General features: G+C 48.5%; 1 protein-coding gene across 3 annotated transcripts in view; it reads right to left on the bottom strand.

Annotated features, from left to right (window-relative positions):
- LOC143943288 (butyrophilin subfamily 2 member A1-like) overlaps window positions 1–26,525 on the bottom strand; it is a 149,608-nt gene that overhangs the window by 49,163 nt on the left and 73,920 nt on the right. For all 3 annotated transcript variants that reach the window (XM_077464937.1, XM_077464938.1, XM_077464939.1), the window contains 4 exons: window positions 25,570–25,851; window positions 16,045–16,173; window positions 13,920–13,940; window positions 4,493–4,513 (listed from right to left, as the gene is read on the bottom strand). In XM_077464937.1, coding sequence (XP_077321063.1) covers window positions 4,493–4,513; window positions 13,920–13,940; window positions 16,045–16,173; window positions 25,570–25,851 — 453 coding nt within the window. The remainder of the gene's footprint in view (window positions 1–4,492; window positions 4,514–13,919; window positions 13,941–16,044; window positions 16,174–25,569; window positions 25,852–26,525) is intronic.

Here is a 26,525-nt window from a genome sequence, read left to right as displayed (position 1 = left end):
TTCCTTATTACATCTCGTATGAACGGGCTTTCGGTTGAAGTATCCCATTGTGGAAGGAACTTCCCCAGTCTTCCTCCCACCGGGACGCAGGAGTCACTGGGTTTTAGTGGAGGGTTGAGGAGAATTGAATAAGATTCCTCCTCTGCCCCTTCCCTTGTGACCCGTCCAATGTTTTTTGGGGCGAACCTCCCTTTTCTTGCAGGTTCTGCTGCCTAGAGCCTCGAAAAAGGCGCTTTCCTTCAGGTTTCTTTTTCTTTTCTGGGAAAGCTTTCTTCCTATCCTGCGTGCACTCTAACGCCTCTTGCAGGCCGGGCCCGAACAAATGGTCCCCTGAAAACGGTAATCCACATAGCTTCAATTTCGAAGCTGCGTCGCCTGACCAGGTTTTAAGGGAAATGGCCCTTCTGGCAGCGTTCACTAATGCTGCAGATCTAGCAGCCAATTTGACTGATTCTGCAGAGGCATCGGCCAAAAACCCCACTGCCTTGAACAGTAACGGAAAGGACTTCAACAGCTGTTGCCTGGAAGTGCCCGCTGAAATATGCGATTGTAACTGTGTAAGCCAACACTCTAAGTTTCTGGCCACACAGGTAGCTGCTAAGGCTGGTTTAAGCCCAATGGAAGAGGCATCCCAGGCCCTCTTAAGCAGCACGTCTCCCCTCTTATCCATGGGATCCCTGAGTGAACCCATATCATCAAAGGCCAAATCCGTCTTTTTAGAGACTTTAGCCAAGGGAGCATCAAGTTTGGGAACCTTGTTCCAGGGATGCACCGCATCCGTCTCAAAAGGGAACCTCCTTTTAAGGCTACCTGAAAAAAATGGGCTTTTTTCCGGTTGTTCCCACTCCAGCAGAATCGCCTCAATCAGCAATTTATGGACGGGGAATACCCTGTCTTTCAGCACACTCGACCCCTGATACATCATGTCGTGTTTTGAAAGCTGGACCTGTTCTTCCCTGATCTCCAAAGTGTCATATATAGTCTTGAGGAGGTCACCCACATCGTCCAAAGACAGCTTGTATCTGGCTGATCTAATGGATTCTTCCTCCCCCTCTGACTCACAAGTACATTCTGTCCTAGAGGAGGCTAATGACCTAGGTAACCTCTCCTTATCCACCTCCTCCTCCTGACTTGGTTCAGACAAGGAGGGCATACTCACGGCCCTGGGTAAAGAGACAGAAGGACCCTGCATCCTATCCATCATGCTCTTGAATGACTGGAAGGTGGATGCTATTTCATCCTTTACGGACGTCAAAACTTTGCAGCAGGCTACTGACACAATCCGGGCAAAGCGGCTTCTCCCAACCGGTGCCTAACTTAGCCCCACACACGGCACATTTCCTTCTGGGCAAAGGTATCTGGGCTCTGTCCTGTTTGACCTACAAACAAAACAAAACAAAACAGGGTCCCATTAAAATACCACCCCTGACCACACCACTGTGCTTCTAGGGTCTGCCTAGGAAGTGCCCCCCCTCACCAGCAGGTTCCCCACTCTGGGAGGGTACTAAGGTCAGAGTGATCCCTCCACCCCCCAGTGTAAGTCCTAATCTGCCCTCACCAAGCTTACCTGAGAGGTGCTGGAGCCTGTCGAACCGGAGTCCACCTGCACAACTGCGCCCTCCATGGTTCCAGTGTCTTACTCAGTCTCTCTGAGCCTTTACACTGCTCCAGGCAACCCTGTAGCCACGCCGCCGCACCCAAAGGACTGGAACAGATCCTGCGGCGCCCCCAGATGACGCGAATCCATCGGAAGTGCGTCTCTCCCACTTCCGGATGCCGGAACGCAAAAACTCCGCCCCTCACGCCGTGCGTTCCTTACGAGCGCACCGCTTACAGTACCCGAACGCCAGCCAGTGGAACCGAACGTCTCTCGCCCACCATTCGACCGACCAGGTACGAGCGGTTAGCGCTATAGAGGGGGAGATTGCCGCCCATCGGGGTCCCGTTCTCTCCGAACATTAAATGGCAGCGGGGACTGATAGCTACCCTCTCCTCCCTCCGAACGGACCGAGAGGTGCTAAGGGTCGGGTCCACCAGGTGCTCCCCCCAGGACAAACCCCTGAGAAGAAGGAGCTCCCCTTACTAGTTCCGACGTGCTCCTTCCCGTCTGGCAGGGAACACAAAAACTGAGGAGGGCCTGGAGGACCACACCTTTTATTTGATTGGGTTGACGTGTTTCCTGTCCCGCAGGGAGGAGCCCTATATCTCAGAGGCTGTCCTGGAAGACGATACGAGAAAAATGACATACGTTTCATTTGTATAGCGTTGCATGACCACGCAATTGTCAGTTAAAATAACACAGTGCTGTATAGCAAAAAATGCTCTGGTTATGTAGGGGGGTAAATCTTCTGGAGGTCGAGTGATTAATATTTGTAATGATAAAAATGACAGAATAAAATATTCTCAGTATATTGTTAAAGAAGACAGAAAAATAATCTAATATTTTTAGAATCAGGGCACATCTTTTTAGTTAAAGCTATCCTGTTATGTTTTCAAAAATCTTAAATCCAGCTCCCTAAATCATAAGATGAATTATGTATTTCTTCTTATTATTAATATTTTTTTTCTCTGGTGGCATGTCTCTGGCCTTCCCTCTGTTCCAGCATTTAACTTGATGATCACATCACAGCTAAAACCGCAATGTTTTGGGGCAACACTGAACCCCTTCATCAAGCGGATCACATGCCCATACATGCACATATTTATGGTTTCCAGCCAGTGGACGCTGCAGCACCCACTTATCTAATAGCCACTTTCAGGAATGTGTGCTTTGGAAATCCCTGAAGGGTTGAATGCCATAGACATTAACAGAGGCTGCAGTGCTGGAATGGAGAGAGGGTGGGAGATGTATCACCATAGAGGTAGGTGGAATATTTTAAAGTAATACTAAAGTATTGTACTTTTTTTGTTAAAAATAACAAACATATCATACTTACCTGCTCTGTGCAGTGGCTTTGTACAGAGCAGCCCAGATCCTCTTCTTATCGGGCCCCTCTTTGGTGCTCCTGGCCCCTCCCTCCTGTTGAATGCCCCCACAGCAAGCAGCTTGCTATTGGGACACCTGATCCAAGCCGCAGCTGCCCGTGTTCATTCAGACACGGAGTGGTGGCCCGACCCAGCCCCTCTCTCACCTTATTGGCTCACTGACTTTGATTAACAGTAGCAGGAGCTGCTGTCTGAGCCAATCAGGAGGAAGAGTCCTGGACAGCCAGTTCTCTCGTGCAACAACGCTGGATCAGAATTGGGGCTCAGGTAAGTATTAGGGGGGTGCATACAGAAGATTTTTTATCTTAATGCATAGAATGCATTAAGATAAAAAAAACCTTCTGCCTTTATATCCCCTTTAACCACTTTCAGACCGGACCAATTTGCTGGTCAAAGACCAGACCACTTTTTGCGATTCGGCACTGCGTCGCTTTAACTGACAATTGCGCGGTCGTGCGACGTGGCTCCCAAACAAAATTCACGTCCTTTTTTTCCCACAAATAGAGCTTTCTTTTGGTGGTATTTTATCACCCCTGCGGTTTTTATTTTTTGCGCTATAAACAAAAATAGAGCGCCAATTTGGAAAAAAATGCATTATTTTTTTACTTTTTGTAATAATAAATATCCCCCAAAAATATATAAAAAAAATGTTTTTCCCTCAGTTTAGGCCGATACGTATTCTTCTACATATTTTTGGTAAAAAAAATCGCAATAAGCGATTATTGATTGGTTTGCACAAAAGTTATAGCGTTTACAAAATAGGGATAGTTTTATAGCATTTTTATTAATAATTTTTTATTATTTTTTTTTTACTAGTAATGACGGCGATCAGCGATTTTTATTGTGACTGCGACATTGTGGGGGACCCATCGGACATTTTTGGGACCATTGTCATTTATACAGTAATCACTGCTATATAAATGCAGTGATTCCTGTGTAAATGACACTGGCAGTGAAGGGGTTAACCAGTGGGTGGCAGTGTAGGGGTTAAGTGTTCCTAGGGGTGTGTTACTAACTGTGGGGGGGTTGGGCTTTCATTTAGTGAACACTGATCTCTGCTCCAATCACATGGAGCAGAGATCAGCGTCACTAGTTGCTAGGCAGAATGGAGAAATGCTGTTTACTCTGCATTTCCTCCATTCGGCCGCTCCGTGAGACGATCGCGGGGATGCCCGCGGCGATCGAGTCCGCGGGTCCCGCGACCGGACTCACGGGGCTCCTGACCAGCGCGGGAGCCAGCCGCCAGCGGCGCGCTCCCGATGGCAGGGCGGCATTGAATATTGGACGTACCATTCTGTCGTACATCGTCGTGCGCTGGTCGGGAAGTGGTTAATCTATTGCAGAGACCTACTGTAGATTTAGGATTTTTTTTAACTAGATAGAGTCACTTTAAAAAAGCTTGCATTTATGAATTACAATATATTTAATCATTAATCTCAATTTAACATGCTAAATATATTTACACAAATATAGGGTGTAGGCAAATATTTCAAATGGAATAACTTACCATTGTTTTGCAATAAACTTTCTGCAAAAAAAATAAAAAAAAAGACACTTATTTTATCCTGGAAAAATACATTATTGTAAGCACAAAATGCTGAAAATGTCTTGTTGAAAAGGGATATGGTCTTCTGAAGGGAAGCATCAGCTAATCAGAAGTTTCTGTCTTCCCTTCAGGGGAGGTCTTATGATCTAATGGCTTGTCTTTTTAATATGGGAACAGCTTATTAAAGGAGCCCATAGTAGTGTCTCAGCCCTTTGTTCTTTAGCCATCCTAGCAAGACTGTTCACATAGGGGGTGATTTACCAAAAAGAAGGCACTGCACCAGTTCATACATTAATTGGTCCGCAGTAATTAATTGAACGTGCGAACCAGCGCACATTGAAGAGCAAATAACCATAAGAAATACCCGCATATGTAAACTGCAACCGGCGCTAGGGCAACTGCGGTTTTCTCATTGATAATAGCACACGCCCAATACAAATGATTAATTTTTTGTGTCTTGTTAGGCAATTAGTAGGTGTTCTCAGTTAATGAACCCTTTTGATTCTAATCTCATTCCTGTCAATTATAATATATCTTTGAAATGTGTTTTTTTCTTTTTTTAACCAAATCTTTCAATATATTATAAAGAACAGAGAAGTGTTTCAAAACCCAATAAATAAAAAAATTTCCGATCTTGAAAGGTGTCAGTGTTTTTTTGTTTTTATTATTTTTTTAGTTTTGTTCGTAATAATTTTTTTAATTCATTTTTAAAATATTTTTTTTCACAGTGCTTCTGTGGAAGTGGGTGGGGGGTATGTGGCAGTGGACGGTGTCAGTAGGGCAATGGACGGTGTCAGTAAGGCAGTGGATGGAGTCAGTAGTTTATTTTTACGTAGTGATTTTTATACAATTTAATTTGTTTTAAAAAAAATTCACAATGCTTTTTGGGAGGAGGAGGTTGAGGCAGTAGACAGTGTTGGTAGGGCAGGTGGGAGTGGTGTCAGTACTTTTTTATTTAATTATTTTACAATTACATTTTTTATAGTTTTTTTACAATTTAAATATTTTTTTTTATTATCAGCCCTGTTGGGCATCTTTGGTGAGATATCAGGGGTCTAAACTGACCCCTGACTTCTCCCCTTTGAGACAGGGAAAAGGACTGAGGACACAGGTTCCTCAGTTCCTTTCTCAGCACAGAATATGAATGGACGGGAGACACAGTCTCCCGTCCATTCATAAACTCAAGCACAGTAATCTCAGGTTAATCTGCTCAGTTATTACAGGACACAGGAGCGAGCGCTTTCTATGTCCAATTCAGAAAAGGAAGGGGCTGGTAAATGACATTTACTGGCCCCTTCCTTCTCTCTCCATCCTGACAGTTGCCCCCCACCCCGCAAGCCCGCAGGAGAGGAGGGAAGCTGGCTGCAGGGGATGGGGGGGGGGACAGCGGGCTGGAGAAGAATGGAGAAGGGGAGTAGAGGAGGGGCAGGGAGAGCCAGAGAAGAACCCAGAGGGACACATAGATGACACCACTGCCACCCAGGATCAGCCCAGCAGCTGGGAGATCACAGGGCACTCGCGGGTGTGCGGGAGCCTGCTACCAAATGTGGGAAAGAGGTTTTAACATTTCCTCACACTATTCAAGAGTAAAAAAAAAAAAGGAAGAATCTGGATTTAGATATATTTTAAAGTCCAGCTGAACCTTCTTCCATAACAATTTCAATCAATTCAAGTCACGTCATAAAGTCAGGTATGTGCTGCCTTACCTTTGTTTAGGTGCTGTATTACTGATTTCTAGCCTGTAAAATGCCCTTGTGTCAGTATAACACATTTTTAACAAATTTTGGAACCGCACCCTTGCCTGAAGGACCATCAATCTGGAAGAAGTGGTTTGACATTCCCCCAGCCTAAAAATCTGCATCAACACGCTTCTAAGCAGGAATTTTGAGAGTAGCTGATTGCAAGTCTGTATGGCCTTCTGCACCACCAAGCCTTGAGTAAACAGCAGAGATTTAGCTCTCTCAGTTTCAGTCACCGTTTACTGCGAGGGATACCCCTTCAAAATGCCAGGCCTTAAAGTGTTACTAAACCCAGCATTCACAATGTCTGGTCTTCCATAGGGCACACAACATGGAAATACAATACTTTTAGTAAATATAAACAGCTAAATACCTTTTCTCATCAGGAGTATATAGCAGTCTTGTGATTTCTGTCAGTTACTGGTGAAGCTTGTAGGAGGAGTTTTCATACTGCACTGGCTGTCCTATCAGGCTGCAGGGCTTCTGACCCTCTGTCTGGACATGTCTGGACAATGCTGATTGGCCCTGTGCTGATCACACGCACTCTCTCAAGAAAAAGAAAAAATACCTCTCTAGCAATACGCACCAAACTGAGCAAGTGCAGCCTGACTCCAAAGGCTCTGTCTTATCCTGATTTGTCCAGGAGGAAAGTGCAGGAGGGGCATGATCTTTGCATACAAGATCAAGCAGCCTTTTTACAGAATGCAGAGGATTAACCCCTTAGGTTCAACAGTGAGTATAACAAGCATGCTTAACTACATATACAGACTGATTTTACTGTTTTGGATTTAGTAACACTTTAATAAACACTGGAGGGGGGCCTGTCCGGAAGCCGACCTGGAAGGACGCACGGAGTGAGTGCTCTCCTCCAGCCCGACGCTACAGAGGCCTTAATCGGGGGCCCAACCTGCTAAAAATGGGGAGATCATGGGCCACATGTTCCTCCTCGCTCCGGGGCACACCTCAGCCCCCGCCGGGCTCCGCCGCGGCTTTCAAAACCTACTTCCAGCCGCCCGAGGCCTTGCCGGGCGGTAGAAGCAAGATGGTGCCGGACGGCGCGGATCCCCACCGCCGGATCCCCTCGGCATCTCACTCCCCGCTCCATTACCTCCAGACGGATCCTACGCAACAGCCCCCGCGCCCCCCGGAGACCGCGGGGGAGCGGGATGCCTCCTACCACCCCCGGACCCCGCTCTGGGCTGCCCGGAAGCCCCAGACGGGCCGGCCTGGGACCTCCACCTTGGACTAGGCCGCAGCAGCAAGATGGCGCCAACCGGTGTCTCCGCAGGTACGCCAGCCCTCCCCTCTGCCTGCGGCCACACAGCCCCTGCTCCTGTCAGCCTTCCCCCGGGACCTCTCGCAGGGCAGGCAATCTACTGGAGTGGACATCAAGGGCTGCCCATCTCCCACCCCATCTACTGGAGTGGACATCAAGGGCTGCCCATCTCCCACCCCCCTCTGTGCTCTGGGGGGAGCAGGCCATGGATCCTCCACCTTTCCTGCCGCACACCCAATGCTCAGAGGCCTTTCCTCGCCTCCTCCACACAGCTCCTCTCCCAAACACGGCCCCCAGCTCCTGTCTCTCCCCCACGTCCTTGGGCTTTATGGAGGACTCTCAGGCCCGCTCGGATTATCTCCATGGTGGGGATGCTGGGACACCCCCTGCGGCTGTGGGGGGGGGGGGATTTGGCAGTATGGCCACTGCCTGCCTCCCCTAAGGCGCAGAGGCCCCCCGTTCTCGGGACTCCAGCGAGGTCAGGGACCGTTCAGTCACCCTCCCCTCCTATGCTCAGATGGCCCGGGCCTCTGGCCACCCTCGAGGAACAGCCCAACTGGACCCCTCACCCTGTCCCCCTCATGCTACCTCCTGGGCTGACCCCAGGGGACCTCAGCCATCATGGCCCCCCTCTTCTACCTGGGGACTGCAGCGGGGTGAGCCGCCCCTCCACTCTCCACCTTCCTCGCCTTCCTCCCAACACCAAGAGGCCATCCGCCCTGACTGGCAGATATACCTGCAATCTATGCCGACGAAAGAGGACTTTAAACAGCTCATAGCGGAGGTGCAAGCCACTTTCCGCGCTGAAATCCAGTCCCTGCACACTGGCCTCAAACATCTAACTGACCGATGGTGGAGGAGGAGGTTCAGGAGACTAAGCTGGCGGTCCATCGTGCTCAGGTGGAGACCTCTGACCACCGCCTCTTGCTACGGGATATGCAACACCCCGTGGAAGACCTCGATAACAGAGGTCGCAGAAACAACATCCGCATTCGCGGCTTGCCTGAGTCGGAGGGCGCTGAGGACCTTCAGACTTCGCTGCAAACACTATTCAACGAGATGTTGGGGGAAGATCCGGACAAGCACATAGAAATGGACAGAGCCCATTGGGCCCTGAGACCCAAAGGCCCAGCCTCCAAACTAAGGGACGTTATCTGCAGAATCCACTCCTTTCCACTTAAGGAAGACATTATGCGCAAGTCCCGCGCCATCCGCAATTTGGCCTTCGATAACTCACCGATCCAGCTTTACCCGGACTTATCCTGGATTACGCTTCAAAAACGTAGGCTGTTGCAGCCTCTTCTCCGGGCCCTGCAAGACAAGAATGTACTCTACAGATGGGGCTTCCCCTTCAGCCTGACCGCAAAACACCAAAGAAAGTCAGCGACTCTACGATACCCGGAAGATCTAGTCCCCTTTTGTGACACTCTGGACATTCCTGTCCCTCAACTGCCTGATTGGGATCTGGTTGCCTCTCCCCCCCCCCCCCCCCCCCGATGCCGGTGATCTGGCAGAAGGTTCCTTCAGCCAAGCGGCGCAGAGGCCCGGATTCCCACCGCAGGTCACCCAAACGTAACTGAAGCACAAGCCCAGTCCAATGGATGTCTCCCCTCTGCAGTTTTTTCTTTTCCCCTATTTTTGGGGTTTTGTTATTCCTTCCCCCCCGATTGCCGGAGCTACACATTCTACTTGTTTTTCTTAACCCGGGCTGGCCTAGGTTGAGTCCCGAGACGGATCGACTCCCGGGTTACCGCCCCCACCCCTCCCCCCCCCGTGGTTTAGCACTAGTTGGTTCCTTTTGTGGAGTGGACTGTTGGTGCCTCCCTAACCCGATTTTTAATTTTTTTGGATTTCTGGGTTGGGGAGTCGATAAGGAACCGTACAGATCCAGTGTCCCTATAGGACCTCTGGACCTGTCATTTGATGTTTTCTTTTACCTTGTATTGTGTTATTGTTTCTCTTCTTTCTCCTCTCTCTAGGCTTTCTCCTCTTCTTGCTTCCTCAGTGACGCCATGCCAGTGGTTCTCCCGGTCGCCGCCCCTCCTCCTGTGGTCGTTGCTCCTCCCGAGGCACCTAGGCCTTCAACAAGCTAAGTATGCCCTATACACCACCCCTACTTGATCATGGCTAGGATTCTGTCCCTTAATGTACATGGCCTGAACTCCAACAAAAAGCGGCACCTAGCACTTAGGGAGTTCCGACAGGCGGGGGCAGATATAGTGATGGTCCAAGAAACACACTTTAACCGGGGAGACTCCTTTACATTCGCCTCCAGACATTTCCCTCAGGTCTATCAGGCCTTCAACCCACGGAAAAGAGCGGGAGTGGTCATTCTTTTCCGGCAGGGAGTCCCTTTTACTTGCACCTCCGTGCACCTAGATCCACGGGGCCACTACATTATACTCCATGGTCTGTGGCGTACGCAGGCACTGACCCTATGCGTCCTCTACGCCCCCAATGTCCATCAACATAAATTTTTGCTGTTTTCCCGTTTGTTTAGGACGCCCCCCGGGCTTCTGGTGATAGGGGGGGATTTTAACCTTACTCAGTCCGCACTCCATGATCGCCTAGCAGTGGGCCCCCGGGCGCCTCAGGCTAGGACCCTAAGAGACTCTAGGCTCTTCCGCCAAATCACCAGAAGACGGGGCCTTTTTGACGCCTGGCAAGCTCTGCACCCACAAGACCGCCAGCACACCTTTTTCTCCGCTTCCCACAGCACACACTCGCGTATTGATCATTTTTTTTGTCAACAACACGACACTGCGGGCGGTCCAATCTGCACATATACTCCCCATCTCCTGGTCGGCTCACGCCCCCATAACTCTAACCCTAGCATTAGACCTTCCCTTCATAAGCCCTGCACCCGGAGGCTGAACAACTATCTCCTGCAGCATGCTCCGGCAAAGGCAGAGCTGGAGTCTTCGCTCCGGCACTACTTTGTTGAGAACGACACTCCAGACGTCTCCCTCGCTACCCTCTGGGCCGCCCACAAGGCTGTCATCCGGGGGCGCTGTATAGCCCTATCATCAGCCTTGAAGTGGGACGCACGGACTGCCAGGCTACTGGCCGAAAAACGGCTTAAGACCCTTGAGGCCCGCCTTTTGGACTCCCCCTCCGTCTCCACCCTTAAGCAAATCGTCCAGACTAGGCTGACACTTCGGGACCTGGCGTTGGGATCGGTTGAGAAAGCTCTAGTCCGCCTGCGACAACTCTACTATGACAAGGGGAACAAAGCACAGTCACTGTTGGCCCGGAAACTGGCGGAACGTACAGTGACCTCTGCTCCGGCCCAAATTAAAAATAGGGGGGGGGGATCTTCTGACCCACCCCCAAGCGATAGTGGACGCGTTTGCGGACTTTTATACTGACCTGTACAACAGACCGGACATCCCCCACAACCCCCCAACCTCGGGCCTGTCTAACCGTATTACCCAGTACTTGGAAAATATAGTACTACCCCGACTGCAAGACACGGGCCTCCGAGAACTGAACGCCTCTATCACTGAAGAGGAACTCCTGGAGACTGTGAGGGCTCTCCCAACCCACAAGTCTTCGGGACCAGACGGGCTCCCCTACGAGTATTACAAGGCGTTTATACCTCTCTTGAGCCCACATATGACCAAGCTTTTTAACTCCTTTCTCCAACAGTCCCCGGTCCCGACCGAAATGCTAGGCTCATTAATTTCCCTCATTCCCAAGCCAGACAAAGACCCGACCGCTTGCGCTAGTTACCGGCCTATAGCCTTGCTGAACGCAGACCTAAAATTTTTTACGAAGCTCTTAGCGAATCGCCTAAATACGATCCTCCCTTCCCTAATACATAAGGATCAAGTGGGATTTGTCCCCTTGAGACAAGCAGGGGACAACACCAGAAAGATCATGGATCTTATTGACGTGGCGAATAGGGACAACCTAGCATCTCTAGTTCTAAGTTTAGATGCCGAGAAGGCCTCAGCTGGCCCTTCATGGAGGCTACGTTACACCGCATGGGCTTTCGGGGCCCATATCTGCGAGCGGTGCAGCACCTCTACACTACCCCCTCCTCGCAGGTTAAAACCCCCTTCGCCACGTCCTCAACTTTCTCTATTGCTAATGGCACCCGCCAGGGCTGTCCGCTTTCTCCTCTCCTTTTTGCTCTGTGCGTGGAGCCTCTGGCGGCTGCCATTAGAAGCAACCCCAGCATTCGAGGGATTCCGGTCAGGGGCAAGGAATTTAAGATTTCGCTCTTCGCAGATGACGTTATCCTTACCCTGACTCAGCCCAGGATCTCACTCCCCAACCTCCACTCCGAGCTAGACCGATACGGGGAGCTTTCGGGCTATAAAATTAATCCATCTAAATCGGTGGCCCTCCCACTAAACATGGGGGTGGCTGAGACGACCCACCTACGCTCCGCTTTCCCATACAAATGGGAAAGCTCTTCCCTTAAATATTTGGGGGTTCTCCTTACGCCATCATTCCATACCTTGTACCAGGCTAATTTCCCCCCTCTATCGGGCGATTAGGGAATTAATACGCAAATGGAAGGCCCACCACATATCGCTCATGGGACGGATCACATCTATTAAAATGGTGATCCTCCCCAAGCTCCTTTATTTGTTTCAGGCACTGCCGATCCCGGTCCCATACGCACAGTTACGTGCACTCCAGAAGGACCTGTTGAAATTTGTATGGAACTACAAAAAACACTGGGTCCCGAGCTCTGTCATGACGGCCTTACGCTCAGACGGCGGCTTGGCGTTCCCCGATTTAGTTCGCTACTACCAGGCAACTCAGCTACGGGCCATAGCCTCCTGGTTTCCGCAGAGGTCATATAACAGATGGTCGGAGATTGAAAAAATCTGGCTGGCTCCAGTACACCCGAACAGTTTCTTATGGGGCGCGAGGGTCGATATAGACTCGGGTCAGCTACTAGGGCCGATGGCCCAGCTCCGTCTGCTCTGGCGGAAGCTCTCTCGGGAACACAGTCTCCACTCGGAGTTCTCCCTAATGACTTCCTTCCTCTGCAACCTGACATTACCAGCTAGCCTGACCCACCAGATGTCCTGGCCCTGGGCTTCGCGCGACCTGTTTCACTTAGGGCACCTGGTGGACCCCAGAACACGAAAGATGTTGTCCTTCTCGGAGCTCCAGGCTAAACATGACCTCCCCCATCAGACGTTCTACAGCTACTTACAAATTAGACACTTTGCACAGTCCATGGCCCCTCACCTACGGTTTTCCCCGCCCTCTCCTTTCGAGCAGATAATTCTGGAAGGAAGGAGTCACAGAGGGTTGATCTCAGACATTTATCGCATCCTCAACACACACCACTTTCAAACGAGGGGTAAGCACTCCTACATGAGACGCTGGGAGGGGGAATTGGGTGAGGAGCTCCCCCTTGAGACCTGGCAGGGGGTGTGGCGCCAGGTGGCCAAGTCCTCTCTGTGTACACGTACAAAGAGAATTCCTACAAAATCCTCTTTTTCTGGTATCAGACCCCGGTCATACTCCACAGAATATACCCCTCCACCTCAGATCGCTGCTGGCGATGTCTGAAGGAGTGGGGCTCCTTGTTCCACATCTACTGGGCCTGTCCCCTGATTGCCCCATACTGGCTCATGACCCCGAAGGCTGCTCCAGCGTTTACTTGACATTTCTGTACCCCACTCCCCTAAATTCTTCTTACTAGGCCTGTCCCAACCCGCACTGGCCAGGCTCCTTAGGCATATCAGGCCCGCTGCCTGATAGCCCTAAACTGGAAAAATCCGTTGCCTCCGTCTAGGGAGGCCCTATACTCCAGGATCAAGGATGTTGAGCTCATGGAGAAAATGACTACCAGGGTGAGGGATAGGCTTGAGGAGCATGACCGGATCTGGGGGAGATGGCGGCTGCTGGAGGACTGATGGCGAACCGGTGTGGATATGGTGATGTGGACCGCTGGCGTTCTATTTCCTTTTCTTTGTCTCTTTCTTTTTCTTTGCTTCTCTCTCTTCTTCTCTCTTCCACTCTTTTTGTTAATACTACTGATGGTCCTTGTTCTGTTTTAAGTCTGGCATATAAGCTAGGTAGCAGACCCTGGGTGGCCTTTTGGTTCCCAGCATGGATAACTGACTTTTGGTGTCTTTCGTCCCGCTGTGCACCCTTGGTCGGATTGCCTGATCTTGCTGCATCTCCCAATACTGTGTTATTCTGCACTGTCCATCTACAATGGGCCCCTTGTATTTTGGGAACCATACTGCTATTGCTGTATGCCTGTACTATTACTTTTGTTATACGACCACGAAAAATAAAGAAATTGTTATTTGGAAAAATAAACACTGGAACTTGAAGTTTGCATGTGGATGTGGAACAAAAAAAAAGAGCACATTAACATATTTATTATATTACTTACTGTTTTCATTCACAAGTTTCCCTATAAAAAGAAATGAACAAAAAAATATATATATATTATCTCCCGCAATCAATGTAAATGTATTAGCCAACAGGTCTGAAAATTTTAATACAGAACTTCTTTGGGGACTTCAATTTACAAAATTTACAGCAAACACAGTGTAGCGCAGTGTTTTTTCAGTTAAGGGACCATTTAAAATTCTGCACAATGTCGAGGCACTCCATTCTAAAATGGTAAAAACAAAATGAATAATTTTACATAACGCAGCAACATCCACACACGTAACACACCCAAAGTTAAAAATGATTTATCCAAAGCAAAACACGTGTTAGGAGGCCAGAGAATGGAAGGTTTTAATGGTGCACAATGAAAACCTGTGGCTTTCTGTAACTAAAAGACAGGCTTTATCCAGCCTCTGGTTTGTATAGAACTTTTGAGCAATTTTTAGGAATTTTGCCAATGCACCCATGAAATTTTCTGTAGATTTTTTCTTTTGTTGAAGTTTGAGGCTCGGTTCACACAGGACGCGGCACGACTTGCAGCGCCGCGACCTGCCGCGACCTCAGCGGCGACTTGCAAAACGACTTCAGTATAGAAGTCAATGCAAGTCGCCCGAAGTCGCTGCCAAAGTAGTACAGGAACCTTTTTTCTAAGTCGGAGCGACTCGAGTCGCTCCTATTAGAACGGTTCCGTAGTACAGAACGGGGGCGACTTGTCAGGCGGCGAAGTCGCCTGGACAAGTCGCCCCTGTGTGAACCGAGCCTAAAGACAAACTTATTTTTAGGTTTTGATATAATGGAAAGAGAGTATAACCTGTGTCAGCTTTTTATTGCTCAAAGGTACAGTACAAGAGAAATGTTGATTGCTGGATCATTTATTGTATTAGTCACTCCAATTAGGATTCAGGTCTGGTATAGAAAAAGAGATTTATAGCAAAGTCTTATATGTTATGTGCACTATTTCACATTGTGAATTTTCACTGAATGTATAGGTATAAGTTTATACATATATGATGTTTTTGTAAGGATGGCATAAACATGCCTAGTTTTTGAAGCGCTACACTTTTATACAGCACAGTCTGATATTCTGCAAAAGGTACAGGGATTGAACTGCTGAAGACTAGGGTAAAGTCATTTTCTCTGATGAATCCCCTTTTTGATTGTCTGGGGCATCCAGAAAAAAACCTTATTCAGAGAAGAAAAGTTGAGCGCTACCATCAATTGTGTGTCATGCCAACAGTAAAGCATCCTGAGACCATTCATGTGCGGGGGTTGACTCTCAGCCAAGACAGCTGGCTCACTCACAGTTTTGCCGAATAAAACAGTCATGAATAAAGAGTGGTACAAAAACATCCTCCTAGAGCAACTTCTTCCAACCATTAAAGAACAGTTTGGTGATGAGCAACGCCTTTTCCAGCATGATGGAGCATCTTGCCATAAGGCAAAAGTGATAACCAAGTGGCTCAGGGAACAAAACATTGAAATTTTGGGTTCATGGCCAGGAAACTCACCAGACCTTAATCCCATTGAGAACTTGTGGTCAATCCTCAAGAGGCAGGGGAACAAAAAAAAAACACAAATTCTGAAAAATTCCAGATTTTGCAAAATGGGCTGCCATCAGTCAGGATGTGGCCCAAAAGTTGACTGACAGAATGCCAGTGCAAATTGGAGAGGTCTTGAAAAAGAGGGGTCAACACTGCAAATATTGACTCTTTGCATAAACTTAATGTAATTGATTGTAAATAAAACTTTTGACACTTATGAAATGCTTGTATTTATACTTCAGTATACCATAATGATATCTGACAAAAAGATCTAAAAACACTGATGCAGCAGACTTTGTCAAAATTTATATTTGTGTCATTCTCAAAACTTTTGGCCACGGCTGTATGTCAAGGCATAAAAAAAAGGTCTACACCTCCTTAATAAATGCACATTCCCACATGTTTTATGCCTTCAAGTATAGAAAAATAAGTCATTAAGAGGTCTTCAATATAGTTCAGGTTTATAAAGAAAAACTTTGATGATTCTAAAAGTATTATTTGCATTTGTGTTTATTTGATATTAGCCTGTGACTTCACATAACATAAAAAACATGACTATGAATATCAAGATATATAACTTACCAATATTTTTCTGCTGCATAAAACAGGTATAAAAAGCCAATAAAACGGTTGCTAAGAAGATAAGTGTGAAAGATGTCCCCATCAATATTCTGGAGATAACACAGCGAGACACTCTTAGGAACATGGAATCTGGAAAATGGAAAACAATGGATAAAATGTAATACATCCACAGATATCAAAATATGTGACTACCATGGAGCCCAGAAGCACAAACAATCCACTAATATAGAGCACTATAGTGATTATCCAAGTAGCAAGAACATTTATTAAACAGTACCTTTGGAACAGAAATTTGTGAATGATAGGTCAAGGCCACAAAAATATGGGGGATTAAGCAAGCCATTCAATACATACAGTAGTGTCTGAAGTTTTCTTAAATGGTATGAATCAAAAAGCTTCCATATGCACAATAGTAGTGCATGAAACCTTCAAGATCCAGCAGCAGATGTTTTAGTACTGATCTCCTTCATATCATTAGTTAATTCTCCCATAGGCTATTGACTGTTGAACTACTATAGGCTGAACTAATTTGTAACTGAAATTCTGCTTATTTTCAAAGTAGTACTCCTCAATAGGGATGGCCGAACTGTTCGCCCGGCGGTCGGTTCGCGGCGAATTTCGGCTGTTCGCGGTCCGCCCGATCGGCGGACTATTGCCGCTGTTCGCCCGGCGGACATGCGTGTTTACTGTGTAAAAGAACTTTGACCTATGATGACACATCCATCATGGGGTACAGGACAGCCAATTGAGACATTATAGCACATGGACACTTGGACATTCCCCCTAACTTATAAATAGACCCGATCCGGCGGCCGTTTTACATTCTTTCGTATGTCACAATAGGGAGAGGATGCTGTGTGGAGCAGGGAGAGACTGCAGTGACCCAAATCGCTAGCTATTAGGTCCACAAAAGTTCTTTTAAGGACTGGTATGGTATAGGTGTAGTTCAGGATATAGGTTTGAGGCACTGCTATTCAAGTCATTGTTGCAGCAGCCTGTCTTTTGTCAGTGCTGAGAGAGGGACAGGACCCTGTGTGCAGCAGGGACAGTCAGTTTAATCATTAGCTGTTACTATTAGGTCCATTTCAGGACTGGTATGGTAAAGTAGTACAGGATATAGTTTGCTATTCAAGTTATTATTGCAGCAACCTGTGTTTTGTCAGTTTAAATAGGGACAGGCAGGAAGCTGTGTGTGACAGTGAGGGACAATCAGTTTAATCAGTAGCTGTTACTATTAGGTCCACAAAGGTTCTTTTCAGGACTGGTATGGTAATAGGCTTGTACACGTATAATATTCTTTCTTCCAAATATAGAAAGAATATTATACTTGACTGCTGCCCTTCTGCTGCAGTAGTCCTTTATGAGTATAGGGACTGAGGTACAGTCTGCTAATCACAGCCTACTAGTTGCACAAAGGTCCTTCTAAGGACTGGTAAGGTATAGCGTACTAGAGTATATAGGGTTGAGTGAGGTACAGTCTGCTAATCCTAAGGACTGGTATAGGTCCACAATATATAGGGTTGAGGTGCACTACTGCTGACTGCTTCCCTATTCTGCAGCAGTCCTTTATCAGTATAGGGACTGAGGTACAGTCTGCTAATCACAACCTACTAGTTCCACAAAGGTCCTTCTAAGGACTGGTAAGGTATAGTGTACTACAGTATATAGGGTTGAGTGAGGTACAGTCTGCTAATCCTTAAGGACTGGTATAGGTCCACAATATATAGGGTTGACGTGCACTACTGCTGACTGCTGCCCAATTCTGCAGCAGTCCTTTATCAGTATAGGGACTGAGGTACAGTCTGCTAATCACAACCTACTAGTTCCACAAAGGTCCTTCTAAGGACTGGTAAGGTATAGTGTACTACAGTATATAGGGTTGAGTGAGGTACAGTCTGCTAATCACAACCTACTAGTTGCACAAAGGTCCTTCTAAGGACTGGTAAGGTATAGCATACTAGAGTATATAGGGTTGAGTGAGGTACAGTCTGCTAATCCTAAGGACTGATATAGGTCCACAATATATAGGGTTGAGGTGCACTACTGCTGACTGCTTCCCTATTCTGCAGCAGTCCTTTATCAGTATAGGGACTGAGGTACAGTCTGCTAATCACAACCTACTAGTTCCACAAAGGTCCTTCTAAGGACTGGTAAGGTATAGCGTACTAGAGTATATAGGGTTGAGTGAGGTACAGTCTGCTAATCCTTAAGGACTGGTATAGGTCCACAATATATAGGGTTGACGTGCACTACTGCTGAATGCTGCCCAATTCTGCAGCAGTCCTTTATCAGTATAGGGACTGAGGTACAGTCTGCTAATCACAACCTACTAGTTCCACAAAGGTCCTTCTAAGGACTGGTAAGGTATAGCGTACTAGAGTATATAGGGTTGAGTGAGGTACAGTCTGCTAATCCCTAAGGACTGGTATAGATCCACAATATATAGGGTTGAGGTGCACTACTGCTGACTGCTGCCCTATTCTTCAGCAGTCCTTTATCAGTATAGGGACTGAGGTACAGTCTGCTAATCACAACCTACTAGTTCCACAAAGGTCCTTCTAAGGACTGGTAAGGTATAGTGTACTACAGTATATAGGGTTGAGTGAGGTACAGTCTGCTAATCACAACCTACTAGTTGCACAAAGGTCATTCTAAGGACTGGTAAGGTATAGCGTACTAGAGTATATAGGGTTGAGTGAGGTACAGTCTGCTAATCCTAAGGACTGGTATAGGTCCACAATATATAGGGTTGAGGTGCACTACTGCTGACTGCTTCCCTATTCTGCTGCAGTCCTTTATTAGTATAGGGACTGAGGTACAGTCTGCTAATCACAACCTACTAGTTCCACAAAGGTCCTTCTGAGGACTGGTAAGGTATAGTGTACTAGAGTATATAGGGTTGAGTGAGGTACAGTCTGCTAATCCTAAGGACTGATATAGAACCACAATATATAGGGTTGAGGTGCACTACTGCTAACTGCTGCCCTATTCTGCAGCAGTCCTTTATCAGTATAGGGACTGAGAGTTTTGTCACAGGGTAATTTAAAAAATGACAGACAGAGGAAGAGGCAGGCCCTTCCGCAGGGGTGGTAGGGGTAGGGCAGGAACAACAGGCTTGAGCCAAAGTGGGAAATTGCAGAAGGTGCGTGCGATTACGTCAAAGGAAGCACCAGAATTGGTTGACTGTCTCACTCAGCCTTAGCCCTTGTACACACGGTCGGAGAATCTGTCGGAATGAGTCTTATCGGACCGTGTCGTCAGATAATCCGACTGTGTGTGGTATGCATCGGACTGATTCCGTCCGAATCTCCGTCCGACCCAATTTTCCAACATGTTGGAAATATTTCCCGACCAACTGGGCCGGACGGACCTAATCCGATCATGTGTAGAGCATTTTCATCGGACTAAGTGCCACGCATTCTCAGATCAAATTCCTACATCAAAGCTATTGGCTACTAGCCTGAATGTAGTCCCATCGTAACGAAATTACGTCATCACGTTCTGAAAGATCGGATTTTTCGCCAACTTGGCCCAACCGTGTGTATGCAACAGTTTCGGACACAATCCGTCGGACTAAATCCGACGGGCAAAATCCGACGGATTTGGTTGGCAAAATCTCTGACCGTGTGTACGTGGGCTTACTCTTCTGCACCCTCCTCATCCTCTCGATCTGCACCCTCTTCTTCACTCTCTGCTATGTGCACCCCCAAAGACACTACCACCAACAACACCACCACCACCACATACCTTCCGCTTGAGTCACAGGAATTATTTTTCGATCCATATCAAGACATTTCTGATGCGCAGCCACTCTTGGCATTGGATCAGGAAGAGGAGGTAGCAAGAACCGCCACTCAGCAGTCTGACGACAGTACCCAGATCAGCCCAAGGAGGAGGTTGGTCTCCGGTGTTGCTGCCTACTTCGAGATCTCTACTTATAGCGGTGGGGAAGGTGACGTCGATGATGACGTGTCTAGTGATGTCACATGGGTGCCAACAAGAGAGGAAGAGGAGGGGAGTTCAGAGGGAGATATGGACCAGCAGATAGGGAGGAGAAGCAGGAATAACTTACATTGCACAGGAGGGACAAAGCAGACTGCTAATGTATCAGGAGCGAGTCATCGACCATGTACGGTCACATCTGGCGCTCCCAGGACACCGGCACATGGCTCCGCAGTGTGGGCTTTTTTAACGTGTCCGCTGCTGACAATAGTGTTGCCATCTGCAATCTTTGCAGTCAACACATTAGTCGCGGTAAGCGCAACACTCACCAAGGAACGACCGCCTTAAGAAGGCACATGAGCTGCCATCATCGAGCCCAGTGGGAGCAACGGAACACACAAAGCTACACTCCAGGCTCTCACCGTCTAGCCTCGTCTTCTACTTCTCCTTCTCCTCTCTCCTCACAATTGTCCTCCACTCCACCTTCCATCACGCCAAGCTCACGTTTTTCTGCAAAAAGGCAGGCTTCCGTGGGCCTAATGTTCGAGCATAAAAAAATTATGACGCCGGATAACCCTCTTGCCCAACGGTTGACGGCTGGCTTGTCAGAACTGATAGCCCGCCAACTACTGCCATATAAACTGGTGAACTCGGAGGCCTTTCGAAAATTTATGGCCATTGGAACACCACAATGGAAGGTCCCAGGAAGGAAGTATTTCTCAGAGAAGGGCATCCCAGAGTTATATGGCCATGTTCAGCGGCAAGTGAATGTATCTCTGGCACACAGTATCGGTGCCAAGATACATCTGACCACAGACACGTGGTCTAGCAAACATGGGCAGGGAAGGTATATCACTTTTACTGCCCACTGGGTGAACCTTCTGACGGCCGTCAAGCATGTAACCCGTGGCACCCGTGTAGATTTGGTTTTACCACCACGGATTGCATGCAGGCCTGGCTCTTCTTCTTCTCCTCCTCCTCCTACTCCATCCTCCTCCCTCTCCTCCTCGGCTGACTCCTCCTTTTCCGCTGCTAGCGTCTCTTCCGCTGCACCGCCCAAGCTCCCCAGAACCTATTCGACATGCCAGGTGAGACGTTGCCATGCCGTGCTGCGTCTGTTGTGCCTGGAAGCCAAGAGCCACACTGGCCGGCACTCCTTTCAGCTTTGCGTTCACAGGCAGATCAGTGGCTAACACGGCTCAATTTGACAGTTGGTAAAGTGGTGTGTGACAACGGTGCCAATCTGCTTAGCGCATTGAAACAGGGCAAAATCACGCACGTGCCATGCATGGCACACGTCTTAAACTTGGTCGTGCAGCGATTCCTTGTCAAATACCCTGGGGTCCAGGACATCTTGCAGCAGGCAAGGAAAATCTCGACCAATTTCAGAAGATCTTACACGGCCATGGCTCGCCTTGCTGACATTCAGCGGCGACACAATCTGCCGGTCAGACGTCTTATTTGCGATTGCCCGACGCGATGGAACTCAACCTTCTATATGCTTGATAGGCTGCTCCAGCAGAAACGTGCAGTTAACGTCTACCTGTATGAACTCTGCGGCAGAACAGGTTCTGGGGAGCTGGGTTTTTTTTTCACCGCGCCAGTGGCTGCTCATGCGCGACGCATGCAGACATCTGCGGCCATTTGAGGAGATCACCAAACTGGTCAGTCGCAGCCATGGCGCCATCAGTGACATGGTACCTTATGCCTTCTTTATGGAGCATGCATTGCGTCGTGTCATTGATCAAGCTGTGGAGGAGCAGGAGCGGGAAGATGAGGAAGTCGCAATGCTGGATGAATTCCCGGGGGGGCTACTCTATCTGAGAAAAGTGAACAACAGGAGTCTGAAGAGGAGTCAGAGGAGGATGGTGCCGGGGCGGATGAGGAGGAGCAAGAAGAGCATGCTTTCAACCTTTCTGGGATCCCTGTTGTTGTGCGTGGATGGGGAGAGGAGAATGAAGAGGATGACATTATCCTGGATGATGAGCAGGAGCCAGGCCACCACACCGCTTCGTTTAGTGCAAATGGGGGCCTTCATGCTCCAGTGTTTTAATAGGGACCCCCGTATAAAAAGCATAAGGGTCAAGGACCAGTACTGGATGGCAACGTAGTTAGACCCCTGGTACAAACACAAAATGGTGGAAATGTTACCGCCGTCACAGAGGGCTGTCAGAATGGAGCACTTCCAGGCCTTTCTTCGAGAAATGCTGCATTCTGCTTTTGCGTGCGCTGGCAGAGGAGCAATTCCCACTCCCAGAGAAGGAGTTGCGGGTACCAATCCAACAGCGCCTGCAAGAAGAGGCCGGTTTGAAGATGTGTTGGTGACTTCTGATATGAGGTCATTCTTTCAGCCGACCCATCGACAGGTGTCATCCGGATCCAGCATCAGGGAACACCTAGACCGTCAGGTGTCCGACTACATCGGGTTAACGGCCGATGTGGACGCTCTGAGGAGTGATGAACCCCTAGACTACTGGGTGGGCAGGCTTGACCTCTGGCCAGAGCTTGCCCAATTTGCAATCGAACTGTTGGCTTGCCCCTCGTCCAGTGTCCTGTCCGAAAGGACGTTCAGCGCAGCAGGGGGGATCGTGACTGATAAGCATACTCGCCTAGCTCACGACAGTGTTAACTACCTCACATTTCTAAGAATGAATGAGGCATGGATCTCTGAGGAATTCAACACATGTGACCAGTAGACCATATATATGTCTATAAACGATTTTTTTAATCGAGCACACAGACCTTCTTTCTTCATTTGGCTCACTTCCTTGTCCAAACAAAGCACACCGTACTATATGCCCGTACCCTCCTGTTTGAAGAGGTTGAGCGGTGCCATATTTTTGGGGCCCAGCAGCAAGTTGCTGGTATCAGTGCTGCTGTTAGTGCTCTCTATCTCAGTGCTGGTGTCAGTGCACTCTATCGCGGTGCAGGTGTCAGTGCTGTATATCACGGTGCTGGTGCTGGTGATAGATGATCAGGAGATGCCTGCACCCTCTTCTTTGCCTACCCTGACCTTCCCTCGCCTCCATTGTCTCAAGAGTCCTGAATTGTCAGAATTTCACATATAAAAAAAGAATGCTTGTAGTTGTCGATCCCAGATTCACCTCATACATGTGTTATGTCATTGACCATGTGGTGGGACTATGTGTGCACAGCTAGTAATTATTTTGTGGCTGCAAGTATGACCTGTAGGTTTGTAAAGTTCACCATCCCTGTGCTGTGCTGACTTCCTCCTGGGGCTGTACCTCTGCTGTGCATATTATGAGGGGCTTCCACCATCCCTGTGCTATGCTGACTTCCTCCTGGGGCTGCTTATTATGAGGGGCTCCCACCATCCCTGTGCTGTGCTGACTTCCTCCTGGGGCTGTACCTCTGCTGTGCATATTATGAGGGGCTCCCACCATCCCTGTGCTATGCTGATTTCCTCCTGGGGCTGCTTATTATGAGGGGCTCCCACCATCCCTGTGCTGTGCTGACTTCCTCCTGGGGCTGTACCTCTGCTGTGCATATTATGAGGGGCTCCCACCATCCCTGTGCTATGCTCATTATGAGGGGCTCCGACCATCCCTCTGCTATGCTCATTATGAGGGGCTCCCACCATCCCTGTGCTATGCTGACTTCCTCCTGGGGCTGCTTATTATGAGGGGCTCCCACCATCCCTGTGCTATGCTGACTTCCTCCTGGGGCTGCTTATTATGAGGGGCTCCCACCATCCCTGTGCTATGCTGACTTCCTCCTGGGGCTGTACCTCTGCTGTGCATATTATGAGGGGCTCCCACCATTCCTGTGCTATGCTCATTATGAGGGGCTCCTACCATCCCTGTGCTGTGCTGACTTCCTCCTGGGGCTGCTTATTATGAGGGGCTCCCACCATCCCTGTGCTATGCTGACTTCCTCCTGGGGCTGTACCTCTGCTGTGCATATTTTGAGGGGCTCCCACCATCCTTGTGCTATGCTCATTATGAGGGGCTCCCACCATCCTTGTGCTATGCTCATTATGAGGGGCTCCCACCATCCCTGTGCTATGCTGACTTCCTCCTGGGGCTGTACCTCTGCTGTGCATATTATGAGGGGCTCCCACCATCCCTGTGCTATGCTCATTATGAGGGGCTCCGACCATCCCTCTGCTATGCTCATTATGAGGGGCTCCCACCATCCCTGTGCTATGCTGACTTCCTCCTGGGGCTGCTTATTATGAGGGGCTCCCACCATCCCTGTGCTATGCTGACTTCCTCCTGGGGCTGCTTATTATGAGGGGCTCCCACCATCCCTGTGCTATGCTGACTTCCTCCTGGGGCTGTACCTCTGCTGTGCATATTATGAGGGGCTCCCACCATTCCTGTGCTATGCTCATTATGAGGGGCTCCTACCATCCCTGTGCTGTGCTGACTTCCTCCTGGGGCTGCTTATTATGAGGGGCTCCCACCATCCCTGTGCTATGCTGACTTCCTCCTGGGGCTGTACCTCTGCTGTGCATATTTTGAGGGGCTCCCACCATCCTTGTGCTATGCTCATTATGAGGGGCTCCCACCATCCTTGTGCTATGCTCATTATGAGGGGCTCCCACCATCCCTGTGCTATGCTGACTTACTCCTGGGGCTGCTTACGGTGCAGGTGTCAGTACTGTATATCACGGTGCTGGTGTCAGTGCTTTATGTCACGCTGCTGATGTCAGTGCTCTCTATCGCGGTGCTGGTGTCAGATCACTCTATCAGGGTGCAGGTGTCATTGCTGTATGTCATGCTGCTGATGTCAGTGCTCTCTATCACGGTGCTGGTGTCAGATCACTCGATCACGGTGCAGGTGTCATTGCTGTATGTCACGCTGCTGATGTCAGTGCTCTCTATCACGGTGCTGGTGTCAGATCACTCTATCACGGTGCAGGTGTCATTACTTTATGTCACGCTGCTAATGTCAGTGCTCTCAATCTCGGTGCTGGTGTCAGATCACTCTATCACGGTGCAGATGTAATTGCTGTATGTCACGCTGCTGATGTCAGTGCTCTCTATCACGGTGCTGGTGTCAGATCACTCTATTATGGTACAGGTGTCATTGCTTTATGTCACGCTGCTGATGTCAGTGCTCTCTATCATGGAGCTGGTGTCAGATCACTCTATCACGGTGCAGGTGTCATTGCTGTATGTCACGCTGCTGGTGATCATCTCCTGCACCCTCTTCTTTGCCTACCCTGACCTTCCCTCTCCTCCATTGCCTTCATGCGCTCCACAGTCCTGAATTGTCAGAATTTCACATATAAAAAAAGAATGCTTGTAGTTGTCGATCCCAGATTCACTTCATACATGTGTTATGTCATTGGCCATGTGGTGGGACTATGTTTGCACAGCTAGTAATTATTTTGTGGCTGCAAATTTGACCTGTAGGTTTGCAAAGTTCGCCTCCCCTTGAAGTCAATGGGGCCCGCCGCGAACGTTACGGTTTGCGAACTATCGGCCGCGTTCGCGGTCCGCATTCGCGAAACGTCCCGTCGGAAGTTCGTCCATCACTACTCCTCAAGTTTATCTATAGCTTGGTCTTGCAAAGCTTATCAACATAGTTATAAACATTGTAGTTCCCATCACCTACCTGCTATCTGTATGGTAGATTTCAGCTCTTGCTCTAGGAATCCATGTCTGATTACACAGGAGAGTCTTCTGTTAGATTTAGAGTCTATTGCCAAAATCATCTCAACATCAAACAAGCCCAGTGCATTTTGGGATTGTGCTACGGTCAGTGGGTGTATTATGTGTTCATTTTCATCTTTCCAGTAGACACCAGGCTTCGGATACCATCCATAAGACTTACATACTGCCCTAAGATGTCCATCTTGATGTTCTTCAATGAAGATCGTTGGTCCAGACCCAAGAGCTATAAAAAAATGGATATAGAAATCAGCTATCACCTATGTGTTTACAGATGGATTGCAATTATGGTATATGAGCAAAGAGATAGAAAAAAGGAAAGGAGGAAGTAAGCTCCTTCATTTAATTTATTGTGGATCAAGTATAACTTGCAGGGTTCTGGGTAACTCTGTACATTTAAAAGCAACAAAAAAAAAAATGCTCATAGGTGTAATATATAGTATAGATACATTTTCAGTGCCCCTGTTCTTCCACCCCAATTCAAAACTGTCCTGATCTGGAAGGGTTTTGCCACTTCCTGGTGGAGCCAAAGCTTTTCCATGCCCCTCCCCCCCATGCATCTGTAGCACCCTCTAGTTAGTGAGGTGCCAGAGTGAGGTTTTTCTCTGGCAGTGTAGGTAAATTTAGCCAGGCCATGCTGGTTGCTAAGCCTCTTTGTTTTCATTCTAGGCTGGAAGTGGCTCAGGGTAGCAGCTGATGATTCACAGGCAGTGTCACTGCATTTTCTAGAAGGAGAGGAGAGGAGGGAAGAGAGGTGGAGCTGCCTGTGGTATCCTAAAGAGCCCTGACCAATCCCCAACTTGGATTTGCAGGGGGCAGGCCTCCTTAAATACCTGGGGTCAGCCCAGCTGGGGAGGAGTTGTCAAGAGGAAGACATGGAGTGAGAAATGTGTGGAGGCT

The sequence above is a fragment of the Lithobates pipiens genome, unplaced genomic scaffold (assembly GCF_037356315.1).
Source record: "Lithobates pipiens isolate NorthernLeopardFrog02 unplaced genomic scaffold, aLitPip1_a1.2 Scaffold_30, whole genome shotgun sequence".
Lineage (NCBI taxonomy): Eukaryota > Metazoa > Chordata > Amphibia > Anura > Ranidae > Lithobates > Lithobates pipiens.
Note: the sequence above shows the minus strand (reverse complement) of the source record. Positions and strands in the feature narration are given on the sequence as shown.